General features: G+C 36.7%; 1 protein-coding gene across 2 annotated transcripts in view; it reads right to left on the reverse strand.

Moving 5' to 3' along the window:
- DGKB (diacylglycerol kinase beta) overlaps nt 1-15,100 on the reverse strand; it is a 524,454-nt gene that overhangs the window by 23,678 nt on the left and 485,676 nt on the right. For both annotated transcript variants that reach the window (XM_059712461.1, XM_059712459.1), the window contains 2 exons: nt 5,135-5,255; nt 4,146-4,206 (listed from right to left, as the gene is read on the reverse strand). In XM_059712461.1, the coding sequence (XP_059568444.1) occupies nt 4,146-4,206; nt 5,135-5,255 (182 nt within the window). The remainder of the gene's footprint in view (nt 1-4,145; nt 4,207-5,134; nt 5,256-15,100) is intronic.

Genomic DNA, 15,100 nt, shown 5'->3' on the forward strand with positions numbered 1-15,100 from the left:
ACACATGGAACAGACTATCAAATCTCAGAGGGAAGATGGAGGTGGGTGGGTGGGTGGAAAGAGACCAACCAAAGAACTTGTATGCATAACCCATGGTCATAGACAACAGTGTGGTGAAGGTCTGGGGTGGGGGGCTGGGGCAGGCTAAAAGGGGTCAATGGGGAAAAGGAGGGGACATATATAATACTTTCAACAATAGAGATTAAAAAACAGAAAGTATCTATTTGAAGAGTTAATTTTAACTTCTTTGATTTTTGCTTTTCCTGATATTTGAACTCAGGATTTATGAAATTTGTAAGTAAATATTACTTCAAATTTTTTAAGTTACTTTTTTATTGGGATAAAATATAAGTAACATATGATTTTCTATTTTAACTATAAGCACACAGATCAATGGCATAAAGTGCATTCACATTGCTGGACAAACATCACTGCCATCAATTTCCAAAACTTAGGATACTTTGATTTTTTAAGGTATTAATTGTTATAAAAATCAAGACCCATTTTATCACCTGTCTTTCCATTTTACATACTCCACTTAAAAAATGGAATTTCTGCTGTGCTCTAAAATTATATCTAGAGCAATTCCTGCATAAATTGAAGATCAGCTTACGGATATTTAAATTCGGCAAAGAATTTTAACATTCTACCAATTCTTATGTTCTATAAGAAAAATACTGTCTTATTGAATCGAGGCAAAGAACACTTTCTATTTAAACCATGCCAATGTTATGAATGCTAAACATTCTCATCAGTTGAAGTGAAATTTAAAGTTCAGAACTCCATGTGGTTCTAGGAAAAGTAGAGTATGCCAGAATGTGAAATAACAATAATAAGCCATAGTCTAGTATACTTCTTGGCCCTCTGTAGACTGTAATAAATGTTTTATATGAATAAAAGTATTTAGAAGGAGAGAAAATTAAATATGTTATTTAAAATGTATTATTAATTCAACAATTGTATAGATCATGATAATTAATAGGTGAAATGAATGTCCAATTACTAATTGAAAGGAAACAACAAATGTATTACAAGTACTCGTGTGAAATAAGCTAAAGTTATTCTAAAACATTAATTAGATTTTAATAGGCATAGACTTTTAAAAGCTGAAGCAAAGCAGTAGGTGGTTTCCAAAGGTCACCCTGGAGGGACTGTGTCCTGAGCATGGACTGGGGCCTTTCCAGGTTGAGAGCCACAGCGGGGAGTAGCTGCAGCGAGTGCAGACAGTGGAGCCAGGCCACCTGTGTTTCAGCCTCTACTTTGCCATTTATTATCTGCGTGGAACAAGGTGAACTATTTAACCTTTGTCTGCCTCAATTGCTTTATCCATAAAATGAAACCAATCATAAGTTTTGTGAGCATTAAGTGTGTCAATACAGGCCAAGTGTCTAAAATTATACATGGAACAAATTAAAAACTTAATAATTGTTATATATTATTATTGCCATTGATCCTGCATGATTTAAAACAGCACGAAAGCTAAATTCCCCTTCTCCCTGAGAAGAGTCCAAAGTCATACAGAGTACTAATGGAAGGTGTTTGTTTTCATGGTCTTTTATTTATTCTCTTGTTACTCAGGCTGATGAAAAGTGACCTTTTATGCAAGACAAGAATAATGCTATTACCACTACCACTACCATCCTATATTACAAACATCATCACCACGAGCATTGCAACCACCATCACCGTTGTCACTGATAGCATCTTCTTAGCTTTTCATGACCACCCTCGTTGCCGCCACCACCATCATGATTGTCACAACTGTCATCATCACCATAACCAAAGTTTCTCCACAATTTCCATCATCACAATCATCAGCACTGTTACTCCAATGCCATAATCCTAACCATCGCCACCATCACTGCCACCACCACCACCACCACCATTGCCACTACCACCACCATCACCACCACCACCACTCTACCACTCGCAACAGCAACAACACCAACAACACCTTTAACCTCCATATGAGTATAAATGTAAACTTAAAAATGTCATTGGGAAATGAACAATAACAGACAAATCTAAGTGTATATATGCTGGTAAAGGGAGAGGAACAGGGAATTCAGAGGGAGGGAGGGAGGGAGGGAGGGAGGGGGAGCGGGAGAGAGAGAGAGAGAGAGAGAGAGAGAGAGAGAGAGAGAGAGAGAGAGAGGAGAGAGAAACATTAATGTGAGTGTTACATAGATTGGTTGCCTCCCATACGCCCAGACCAGGGATGGAACCCACAACCTAGGCATGTGCCCTAACTGGGAATTGACCCTGTTACCTTCTGGCATATGGGACTATGCTCCAACCAACTGAGCCACACCAGCAGCCAGGGCAGAAACAGGAAAATTTTAAAAGGGTGTTTGGTCCCATGTACAGAGATAGTAAAAGGCATAAGAAGTAGCCAGTCTAGAGTAACTTTTCATATGTTTGTTTTACACCATTATTACAGAACTAATGTATTTCACAAACTTGGGGTTCAAGTAACTAAAAGGACTATATTAGGAATAAACAAAGAGTAATATGGATGTGCTGTGAACAACGGCTGAGCCAATAATTTCCGAGTAAAACCCCTAGAGAGGTATGATTAAAACTTCCCTCCTTTATGCTAAGTTATACTGTTTGGAATCTGTAGCTAAAATTGTTCAAACTAGTGGTTAATCAAAAAGAAACCTGGATTTGAGTTCCATATCAGCTTCATATCTGACCTTGAGTAGATTATTTAACCTTCCAAAACATCAGTTTTCTCCATCTGAAAAGTGGTGATGACCATTACTTAGAGTTTGTGTAAATATTTATTAAATACTAATATAATGTACTATGTCAATTATTCCTCAATTAAAAAAAAAACATGCACTGCCAGCACTTAGCAAAATGCTAATACTAACCTAATATTAAGACCTCCCCAATCACTCTCTAAACAGTGTTGCACCCAATCTTAAGGCAAGAGTGAACATCGATTCATTTCTTTCTCTCATCCCTTATCCCTCACCCCAAGGGAACTCATTAGCAAATTCTTTCTGCTTCAGTTCCAGAAGGTAGCTCAAATCCATCCACTTCCCTGCCACTATCCTTGCCCGGCCCCAGACTACTTTGATAGATCCTGTCTCCCAGCTGCAAGTCAGAACAATCTATTCTCCACATAGCAGCCAAGGTGAACTTTAAACATATCAATCAGATGATGCTCAAAGCCTCAAGAGTTTCCTATTATACTTACAATCAGATGCTAACACTTTACCATCATTTTTCTACCTGACCTGACCCCTGTCCATCTTTTACTCTACCTCTCACCACTTGCCCCCTACTTCTAGAAGCTTTGGTCATACCATCCTCCTTACTGTTTCTTTAACACCCTGAGCTTCGACTCTTCTTTCAAAGAAGCCTCCCAGATCCACCCATACAGTAGTATTCTCCATACTTTACCCATTTTTTGTCTTGTTTTTTCATAACTCTTGTAATCTGAGGTTATGTTATATTTCTATTTCTATTTATTCAATCTCATATTATCAGAAGTAAGTTCCTTGAAGACAATTAAATTATTGATCATGGTCTATTCTGTTTCATTATTTCAATGTTCTATAATTGATCATGATTATGTTTCCATTCTTAGGGCCAATAGCAGTGCCTAGCATGTTTTTGAAATGTAACAAAATGTTCACTATTCAGATGAAAATAGAAATTTTGGGGGGTATAAATGTCTGACTTAACTAATATCTCATTATGGAAAAAAGTATAGGGGGAGTTTTTCTAGAGAGAAGGGAGCCCTCAAATCCCCAAATGGAGGCAAAAGAACAGATGGGAGACTTTTGTCTGAAGGTCTCATATATAATTTCCTCATAAGCTAGTCTGAAGCATGTTTAAGAAAGGTACAAGAAAGTTTATCGATTTTGTTTAGTTTCAGAGTATATAATTGATCTGTGGGGTTTAAAGGTTATACCTAGGCTAACACAAACATTCCAAAGCTAAATCACTGTAAAGGGAATATAATGCTTAAAACCGGAATGCAATTGCTTTACCACATAACTAAGAAAATAAATGGTACATCTTAGATATTATGATTATTTAGTTGTAGACATATGTGATTAGTTAGTTATAGGAGGATATAATACCTAGTAAGCAGAAATGAAAGTGACTAGAATTTCAACTGCTCTACTCACTGTGCATGGGGTCTGCATCCATGGTTCCCCATCGATCTGCATTGGCAAAGACTTGCTAGTCCTGGAAGAAAATATTTCCTTTTAAGTGTATCACTGAAATACTTTACCTAACAGAATACATATGTAAGACATAAGCTAATGAGACCAGGAAATGCAAATATGGCAACAGCTGGGCTCTAAAGTTATCTATTTTAAAAGGGATTTAAACTCTTGCTTATTAATGAATATCTTAAAGGTTCCTTGATAGGGATGTTGCGCTTTCTGGTAAATGTGGTGATATATACAAAAACTCTGATGCAAAAACCAAAAGTAGGGTATATATTTAATGGCAAAATCAGAATTCCTACAGCCAGAAGAAGTTCCTTGTTTTCATCGCAAACTTGGAATAAAAGTGTTTGCTGTCTCAGACTTTCCAGTATCACCACTTTCATGTAAAGAACACCACTTATTTCTGTGCTGTAATCCGTGCTTTTACCTTAATATCAATTACACCTTTTTTCTATAGATAAAAATTTTTTGGGAAAAAGTTTCTTGACAGGTTCAAATTTAATACATATATAAAATCTTATTAATTCACAACAATTAATTATTTAATTGTATAGAAAAATGGGTGCACTTTAGTCCATTAAAGAATGTACATTAATAATGCTTCAACAGTGTTTTCTTTGGGTAATTTGCCCAGCAGATACCTCGATGCTTCAGTAAACTAAACTGAGCTTCAATACACTAAACTGAGTGTAACCCAGGTTGGAAGGGATAAAATGTGTATGTTAGAATTGTATCCTTGGTCTCAACAAAAGATTATTGAATCCAAACGAACTTATCATAATAGCTAAGCGATTTTCAATATGTTGAAATATATCAGTATTAATCATTGATAACTTGAGATACAAATAAGACAAATGTCGTTATCAGAGTCCTGCGTACTTTTAATTAGTTTGCAGTGATGCCAGGTCAACCCCCATTTTCAATTAGAGAGCTAGAACTACCTGATGACCACAGAGGAGCACTGAGCCAGCCGCCTCCCAGCACTTTTCAGTCCTGTGTATATTTGCCCCATCTCCATGGCTCCTTCCAAGCCAACCACCTCCAGCAGCTGATCACTCAGATCTGAAGGGAAACAGAAGCCTTGTAAGTTACAGTCCACAGGCATGTGTGTACAATGTAATGACATTAGATATGGAGCTGGAAAATCAAAGCTACTTCACAAAGAAAGCTTCCCTGTCTTGGATACTGTCAGTAATGAAAAGATGGCCTATTTAAGACATTCTCAGTTTAACTAAACCTTGAGGTGCTGTGGGAAAAGATTTGCTGTCAGCTTATTCTAAAACAAAATGGGAAGAAGGGATCGCGAGCCAAATAATGCCAAAAAATATACCAGTCGTTTTTAACATCAACAAACTTAATGTTATTCCACATGTATATGTGGAACATTATACATCCCACATCAGACATTTGGCAGCAAAAACACATTTCAGCACTATAAATAAAGTATGAGGCTATGCTGTCAAATATGATTTTGTTAACTTACTCCAACAAAAGACCTAAGAGATCATGCAATTACAGTTCTCATTTTAGACAAAAGAAGACTGAGTCTCTAAATCACTGAGAGACTTGTCCAGAGTCATAGGTAACTCTGTGCAGAAGTTCAAGAAACAACATTAATTTCTTGCAATGCTTTCCTGATAATAGGAATATGCTGCAGAAGTAAACTAGATAATTAGCACAGTGCAATCATTTTTTTTTTTAACAGGAAGACAGCAGAGAGAGTCCAATTGTAATAGGCATTGCTTGTTGAGTGTTTACAAAGTGCCTGCCACTGGACTAATCTCTTTCTATATATTATCTCATTTATTCTGCCTGAAAACCACTTTAAGGCAAATATTATTATCCTCATTTTTAGACAGAGAAACTGAAAATTAGAGAACTAATTTATTCATATCCACATACCTAGGAAGTGACAAAGCCAAAGTTTAAACCCAACTACATTTTGTTGCATAACCACTGTTATATTTGATAAATCAGCCATATCAAAAAGAATTTAAAAATTACAGAAATGTTTCTTACATAGGAAGAGAGGTTTTTTCTTACATAGGAAGAGAAGTTGGGAGGAACTTTAAAAATATGTATATTTTTATTGTTTTCAGAGAGGAAGGGAGAGGGAGAGAGAGATAGAAACATCAATGATGAGAGAGAATCATTGATTGCCTGCCTCCTACATGCCCTCAACTGGGGATCGAGCCCACAGCCAGGGCATGTGCCCTGACCAGGAATCGAACTGTGACTTCCTGTTTTATAGGTCCATGCTCAACCATTAAGCCACACTGGCCAGGTGGGAGGCACTTTTTACTCAGCCAGAAAACAAAAAGTGCACTCACTTCAGTAGAATCCTATAGAACTAGCTCTGCCACATAACCTATCAGCTTTCCTACTGAGCAAAGAATGCTTGAACCTTTGATTTGGAGGTGAAACTCTAGGTGCATATATATGGTTCTTTTATTTTAATACTAGAGGCCCAGTGCACGGATTCACAATCTGATCCCCTCGGGGGATGTTGGAGAGCTGGTTTCAGCCTGATCTCCGCACGCCAGGATGAGGGACCCCACGGGTGCACAAATCTGGGCACTGGGCCTCTAGTATGCCTTTAAGATCTTTGGTTAATCTCCTCCCACCCTCCCCCCTTTGAGATTCATTAGTCTGTTCCATGTTTCCATGCCTGTGCATTGAGTGTCTGCCCACTGGTGGTCAGTCTGTGTCATAGCTACAGGCCGGTTGGCCCATTGCTTAGGCTTTTATAGATATAGGTTCTCATGAGTTTTCAAATGTAAATAGTTTAATATTGTTTTAGTAGCAGACAATGCTGGAGGTTGTGTCAGATTGGGAGGTATGATGATTATATAAGGTAATCATGTAATAGCTGGTCATAGCTAAAGTTCTATTTGAAGAAAAACAAGCAAATGTGTTTCATATGGACTCCATTTTGTATGGAAAACCTTTATTCTCTGCTAATAAATCAATTTGAGCATGCAGTTCAGAGATGTAGATGATACATTTCCAGTACAGTTCCAGTGTGTGGCAAATAACACTTTGAAATCCCCAAGTTTGTTAGGCTCATGATCACTGACAAATTTAATAACCTTTGAAACAGAAAGTGTGACAAAGTATTTCTTAAGCGAACTGATTAAAAAAATCTGTATTTTCAAACTTTAAGCTATAGCTGCAGCATGTTTTTATTCTCTAAATAAAAACAACCTTCCAGCCACAAAGTCAAATGTTAACAAGTCATAATAATGTAGAGCATTCACCTTGCTTTTCTAAACCCTAGTTAGACTTATTTTTCATGAAACTTACTCTGTTTCTAGTTTAAATTTATGTCGCCAAGAACAGATGGACAAGGAATGGAAACATATTCTTTCAGCTGTAGCCTGCACTAAAATGTGCTTGGCTCTATCGCCTGGGTGTTATACACATTTCTTAGATATGTCAACCAGAAAACTACACTGTGGCAAGCACTAAAACCCCAGATGTGTGTCTGGTGATATTTATAAAACAACCGCTACCACAACAAGATTGAAGTTCATATTTAGTATTATACATTTTGCACTGCCTGGTTTGTAAACAGGTGAAATTTTATACCAATTTTTGTAATGATCTGGTTAGTAGGAACTATGCTACAAGAATTGAAACACTTTGTCACAAGAGTTAATCTGTGAGCCCTAACTTTTCCATGAATCACAGGGATTTTCTACACCCACGCCATATTGCAACTGTCTACCACTCTCCTTCTCATTTTTGCCTTCTTTTAATTTGTCTTCATTTTTCTCCCAGAAAAAAAAATGCCCTGATACTCAATTTTACCATTAATCATCATTAATGAAGCTTTTTCTTATAGATTTAGATTGGGAGGGTATGATGATTATTTAAGTTAATAATGGAATAGCTGGTCATAGCTAAAGTTCTATTTGAAGAAAAACAAGCAAATGTGTTTCATATGGACGCTTCCAAACTTTCATGTTCTTGCTAACACAAAAAACTGAGTAGAAATACTGGAAAATTTACAAACTCTGGTAAAGGTAAATTAATACATATTCCTTTTAATTAGGTGTACACAAAAATAAAATAAAAAAGAAACGCTAAATTTGTGCTGCACAAATTTGCTTCCATAACACACTCACATTATTTGATGCAATAGTCTGCAGTGTCTGTGTACAACGGATGCCTCTTACACATTGTCTTTGAGATCAGGGCCCTGATTGATTTCAGACTAAGATAGTTTCTGTCTTATATAACTCTGAACTGTTCCTATATGTGGTAACATCTAAAAATATAAAAGACTTGTCGCTTCACATTCTAGTTAAAATTTCTTTTAAGTGCAAGACCCCTTGGGATGTCATAACCAACTACATGAACCTGCTTAATTGGTTTGCTACCTGGCTATTGATTTCATACTTAACCGTAGGAGTAGCAAACTACAGCCTATGAATAAAATCTGGCCCAACACCTATTTCTATATGGCTTGTGGGCTAAAAATGGTTTTTACATGTTTACAAAGTAGAAAACAATTTAAAAGATTAATATATTGTGACATCTGAGGATTACATCAAATTCCAAATTCAGTGTTCATAAATTAGTTTTTATTGGAGCACGGCTACACTCATTCACTTAGGTGTTGTCTATGTTTGCTTTCACACTACAATAGCAGAGTAGTTGCAACAGAGACCAAATGGCCCTGCAAAGCCTGAAACATTGATTACCTGGATCTTTAGAGAAAAAGTGCCAAAGTCTGCTTAAGAGAAACATGAACTCTTCCAAGTCAATGAGGTTTTCACTTTAGTACTGCCACTACAACTATTAAGTGGCATTAAGGTGGCCCGGAAGTCCAAATTCCTCAGGGTATGTCTCTCTGCATAGAATAGCTGTTCTCAACCATGGAGTCTTCTCACCACACGCACGTGCTGTGAGATTTCTCACTATCAGTTTGTTATTAATCACGAAATACCCAAGTTTCCATAAACTTTGTGACAAAAGAAATTAGAGCAGCTTCACATTTAATATTCAACTCAGCCATTGCATCCTGGTTAGCTCTCTTGAGTGTGAGAAGAAGTAGAGTCATAGGTAGGAAGGCAGAAGTTGCATCCAGACTGAACATCAAGGTGAGAGTTGGCTGTATCTGTGCGTTACCTACCAAATATTGAGAAATCCAACATCTTGATAGCTGAAGTATTTGTCTACCCCACAGAAGACACTGCTTTTGTTCAGGGAAAATAGTGCATTTCTGAAAGAGTTAACATGTCTTTCCCAATGGCTCCATAGGGGTAACAGAGGCAAGAGAATCTGCCAAATTTGATATTTTCATATTTAAAATATGAATGTCTAGAATAAGTGCTTCTGAAGGAAGAAACTTAAGGAAATAGCCCAAGTTAGATCATATTAGAGCAAGAGTCTCAACATAGTATCAGTGACTCTGAATGCAGGAAAACACAATTTTTTAAAATATAGTTTTATTGATTTCAGGGACGAAGGGAGAGGAAGAGAGAAATAGAAACATAAATGATGAGAGAGAATTATTGATTGGCTGCCTCCTGCCTGCACCACATTGGGGATTGAGCTTGCAACCTGGGCATGTGCCCTGACCAGTAATCTAACATTGACCTCCTGGTCCATAAGTCCATGCTCAACCACTGAGCCATGCTGCCAGGAAAACAAAATTTTATTCATACCAACATGTAATTGAAGGTAAGCATTTCTCTCAAGTACAAATTTAGGGTAGAAACCATCATTGTAGTAAAAACACCCATGTTTTTCTCACTGACAGATATCACAGATATTTCCTTATCACAGCGATTTTCAACCTTTTTCATCTCATGGCACATATAAACTAATTACTAAAATTCTGCAGCACACAAAAATATATATTTGCTGATTTGACAAAAAAGTTATTATTTATATTGACTTACCAAAAAGAAAAATAGTAATTACCTACCTTTTTTTTTTTTTTTGCTCCAAAGTGACTTTAAAAAAATAACAACACACAAACAAACTCAGGTGCCTATACTAGTATACAAGGATTTCTGGCACCAAGAATTAACCAATCAGGCACAACCTTATTGTGTGACGTGACCAATAAGAAGCAACTCTATTATATGACCTACATATTTATAGTTCAAGACAGGGCATCCACACAGAAAGGCTATTGTTGTGTTGGCTACTGTCATTTTCTTCATTTGACAATCTAAGGGGAAAGAGTAAGTGCCTCTGACTAAAGAGTCAGGTATTGCATGCTTTGAAAGTTCTTGCTGTAGTTGTGGTAGTGTTTCCAAATGCTATTGGTACTAATTATTACTTTTAAACCTTAACACTTATTGATGCTCTGTTAATATTTTTTTGCCTTATATTTCAGAGTTTATTTTATCTTATTTTTGCAATTTGCAAATGGTCCTCTCAAGGCCACATGGACCACCAACATCTCTTTTTTTAAAATTTTGTTTTATTGCTTAAATATTACAAAGAGTAGTACATATGTCTTCTTTTTTTTCCCCCTTGACCTTCCCCCGACCTCCCCTACACCCCAGTGTCTTGTGTCCATTGGTTATGCTTATATGCATGCACACAAGTCCTTTGGTTGATCTCTTACCTGCCCCCCCAACCCTCCCCGGCCTGTTAAATTTTTAAGTTTATTTATTAATAAAGAAGCTCATATATTACTAAATCAAAATTTTAACAGCATTTCAACACAATTGGTGTTTTAACCAGTAAAACTGTTAGTCTGTGTATATCTTTATGAATTTTAAATATTGCTCCCAGAAGTGTCTGTAGATTTTGCCAGATTTGCAAAAGAGGACTTTAGCACAAAAATGCTAAGAAACCTTACCTTAGAGTTGAATTTGCCTTTGACATTGTAAATCTTTCTTGAATGTTGTTAGTGCCGCATTACTTTGTATACACAGGTAATCGGAGATATGAATGTAAAAATCTGAAAGTCTGGCGTAAGGGATAGATTTAAGAGCATAGGAGCAGCACAGCTAATAAGCGCATAGTATTTATTCAGAGCTTAATCTCATTGTTTTGACAGTTATGCCCTGTTAATATGTCTCATTATGTAATTGGTTCAGACTGCCATATGTGAGGGAACAGAAGAGGATGCTTTACAAACACAGCCCGACTGTGGGCTGAAGCATTTCAGCATTTCATGGAATAGAGTGTGCACTGAAGTGAGAGGTAGGGGGCAGGGCAGGACACTCCTTTGTGCCTGGTGTCCAGCAACATGCCACGACACTGTGGGAGGCCGTGTCCTGGAGTCCACTCTTTGACCAGGGGGGACACTTTGTAATAACTATAAATTGCTAATTACCTAGCAATTCGTCTAGTGAGTCCTTAGTTGGCAGCGTGAGACCAAGCTAGCTATGGAGCCGTACCTTCAAGTGTGGGTAGACTGTCTGCCTTCCAGTGCTGTTTCACTTATCTAGCAACCTTGGAAACATGCTGAAGGATCTAGAATAAACTTTTAAGAAGCCAAGGTATATATGAAATCCACCCACCAAAGTGAATGCTTCTAGGATTCTTCCTTAACGTGTCCATTTATTGCCCTTGATTTAGAGGATTTCCCACAAACATCAATAGCTGTTTCCCTGGACTTCCATAAACTAGAAAAGGGAGTGAGTGGAGAGAGCTAAAACAAAATTGTATTAATATACAATTTGCATCACAGTACATGGATGCAAACATTAATACAGACATATTATGCAATTATAGGTATCTCAAGAAAATGGGAAGGATATATATATATATATATATATATATATATATATATATATATATATATATATATACCTTGCAAATGCCTGTTACATATATATATGGACTTACAGGCATTTTTCCATTTAAGACTCATTACAATCATTTAAGCCTGGTATCAATCTCCTCTTTTTATTAACGAGAAGACTATGTTACCTATCCAAGTCTTCACATATAGTTGAAAATCTGGTTTTCCAACTAGGTATGCTTGACTCCAAATTCTGTGCAACTATATATACAGACAATAACAAGAACTAACCAATTAAATGTTATCAGTGATGAAAGAGAAAAGAACACTACAAAGAAATGCATATAAAACATCTTGAAATGATAGCACTAATTATCCTACCACCAAATAGTTTCAGATGTCGTCAAATTAAAATATAGTATAAAACTCTCTTTTACAATGTCTACTGAGATCATGTATGAATTATACTCTGAAGAATCTCTATAAGACGGCTATGAAAAGCAAAATACTTTTTGGAAAAATTTCCATTCCAAATGGTCTGGAACAAAAATGGATTAACTAGAGTTATTTGGAAAATGTAGCAGTGCAAAATATCCCACTTCCTGTTGAAATCTAAAAGATAAGGGGTTAAGGTACATACACAGAAAAAAAATGTGTATATATATATATATATATATATATATATATATATATATATATATATGTCAGAATCACATGCCTGCCTTTAAAAATAACTTTTAAAGAATGGATTTGATCATCTCTTTTAAAGCCATCTGGTTTATGAAAACAACCAGCTAGTTCATTCTAAAAATTCTGAACTTCCCCAAATGAATCCAAAAAAACATAAAGACCAGAAATCACAGTATGGCATATTGTCAACAACCTCCCTCATTGTGACCAAAGGGATTCAGGGCCTTCAAGTCACTTCGTTACCGTGTGCTTGCAGAGTGATCGTCACCCTGGGAACACACAGCCCCAGGAGCACGAGGCTCAGCGAGAACCAGCTTAAAGACCCCCGCAGCCACGACTGCTGCAACTGGCAGTGCGTGTGAAGGTAAATGCAAGCAGAGTTATGAGCACACGCTAGCAGTGAATCTGAACACTGCCACTTCTGAATGCTTGAGTCCGTTTGTTCTCGTTAGCTTTGTGGAGGGACTGAAGGCTGTGGCTTGTTTTCTGTGTGAATGAGCTATTAGTGTGTGTAGGGATGTTTTCACAAATCAAGCCATTCCTGTCCTCTTCCAAAAACCAAACTATTTCCCTCGTCTCCTCATATCAGCACAGTTAGTAAAAACAAGTGCCCATGGACGATGGCCATGTCAGCAAATCCTGAATAGCTGCTGAAAGGGCGCCCTGCACCCCAACACTGATGCCTGTTAAGAGGGTGAAGTGCCCAGGGAGATCAGCTACCCTTATTCTTCAAAGAATTAAGTAGTTTCAACAATAAAATACAACAACACCTAAATTAAACTAGGCAGTTTATTAGGGAGCAGTGCCATATTACTTTATGTATGACTATGTAGTCTTTACATTCCATTTTCAGAAACACTGTGACAGTTTAAAATACAGTATAAAACTATATTTTGTTATATAATGACACATTTTACTGTCCCCTTATTTTGGTTTCAATGAAATATGAAACACACTTGTGAAAAAACAGTAACATTGTTTTTGGTAATGGATTTAAACTCATGGTGATGGATTTAAACCCACTTATAAACATAATGCTAAAAATTAAAGGATAACATAATGATAAAGAATAGTGATTTACACTAAAAATTTCCTTGTATAACAGATCTGGTTTTTATATCCCGTTTGTCCTGGTAACATAAATATTGTGTTCCTAGCAAGAGATGGAGCAATTCTATATTGGGGTTACTGTGCTTTCTCAGACCTCTTGCATAAAAGCACACTGCTGGTGAGAAGTCGGTCTCTCTCTCTCTCAGCAGTATGTCTTCAGAACAGAGGCTACATGACTAAATCGAGTTAAATTCCCAGTAACCTTCATTTAGAACTTTTTGGTATCAGTAAAATCTAGAGTTATATCCCGAAACCTGGTGTCTTGCCAGAGAACCCTTGAAAACTTGCTGAGTTCAAGGCTTTTGCACAGCAGGAATGCTAACTTCCGGTTAGAACAGTGTGTGGGTTTAAGGAGTTTGCCATAACGAAGGACTGAGGACCCCCATGAACAGAAAACAGGACACCAGAACAGAACTGAGACAGGAATGATTATTGTCTCAAGCACCAAGGACACAATATCATTATTGCTTCATCGTTAAAAGATGAGCGGTTTGTGAATGAATCATCAATGCCTCTAGGAAAAAATTATTCAAGTTGGAGAAGACTCTGCTTAATGTGTTTTTCCATTTTTCCCCAGCTAATAATACATTGTAGACAGATGGACCGTCATACCTAATAGGCTAATGCTAACAAGTTAGTACAGCTTAATATACACCTGGATGCTTCTATTTTGTGTGTCCCCTGCCTTTTTTGCCTTTCTTTTGCGGTAAGATAATTTTATTTTATGACTTTATGGCCACAGAAAAAGAATTATATTACATTTTGGATTACTAAATTGAATTAATGTTGACATAAGTAGTTTTATTTGGATGGGATTTTAAATTAATCCCATTTGTAAATACTTATAAGAAATACAATATCCTTTGTCATGCCAATTACAAAGTTAGCAGACAAACCCATTCAACACATGAAATCACTTAGAGGAGAGAACTTGCAACCTACGGCTGTAGAGGAGATTTTCAGTATCTATTCACCTCATGATGCTTATTAATCATGTACTGACAAGTTTCCAAAGAGCTTGGATTTTTTTTTAAATAAAGAATAAGCCCTTGTATATAGACATGTTGAGGGATTCAGATAAGCACAAAAGGTCTCTGTGAAAGTTTTCCTTTACATTTTAAAAAGCATGTCATTTTATCTTTATAAAAGAACTGCCCTGATATTAATCCAGCTTTTAGAAAATACAGAAACATTCATGAATGACAGTAATGTGAAAAGTAGGAATGGGACATTCAAAGTGCCTTCGTCCCTAACAACCCTGGTGAACACGTGAAGTTCAATGCAAACTTTCAGATTTCCAACACTGAGAAACCAAGCATTTATCTTCCCTTTCAAGAAGTTGCTTTGGGGGTTGGGGAAGCCAAAACCTCTTTTATAGCACAAACTTTACTAA

Source organism: Myotis daubentonii, chromosome 10 (genome assembly GCF_963259705.1).
Source record: "Myotis daubentonii chromosome 10, mMyoDau2.1, whole genome shotgun sequence".
Classification (NCBI taxonomy): Eukaryota; Metazoa; Chordata; class Mammalia; order Chiroptera; family Vespertilionidae; genus Myotis; species Myotis daubentonii.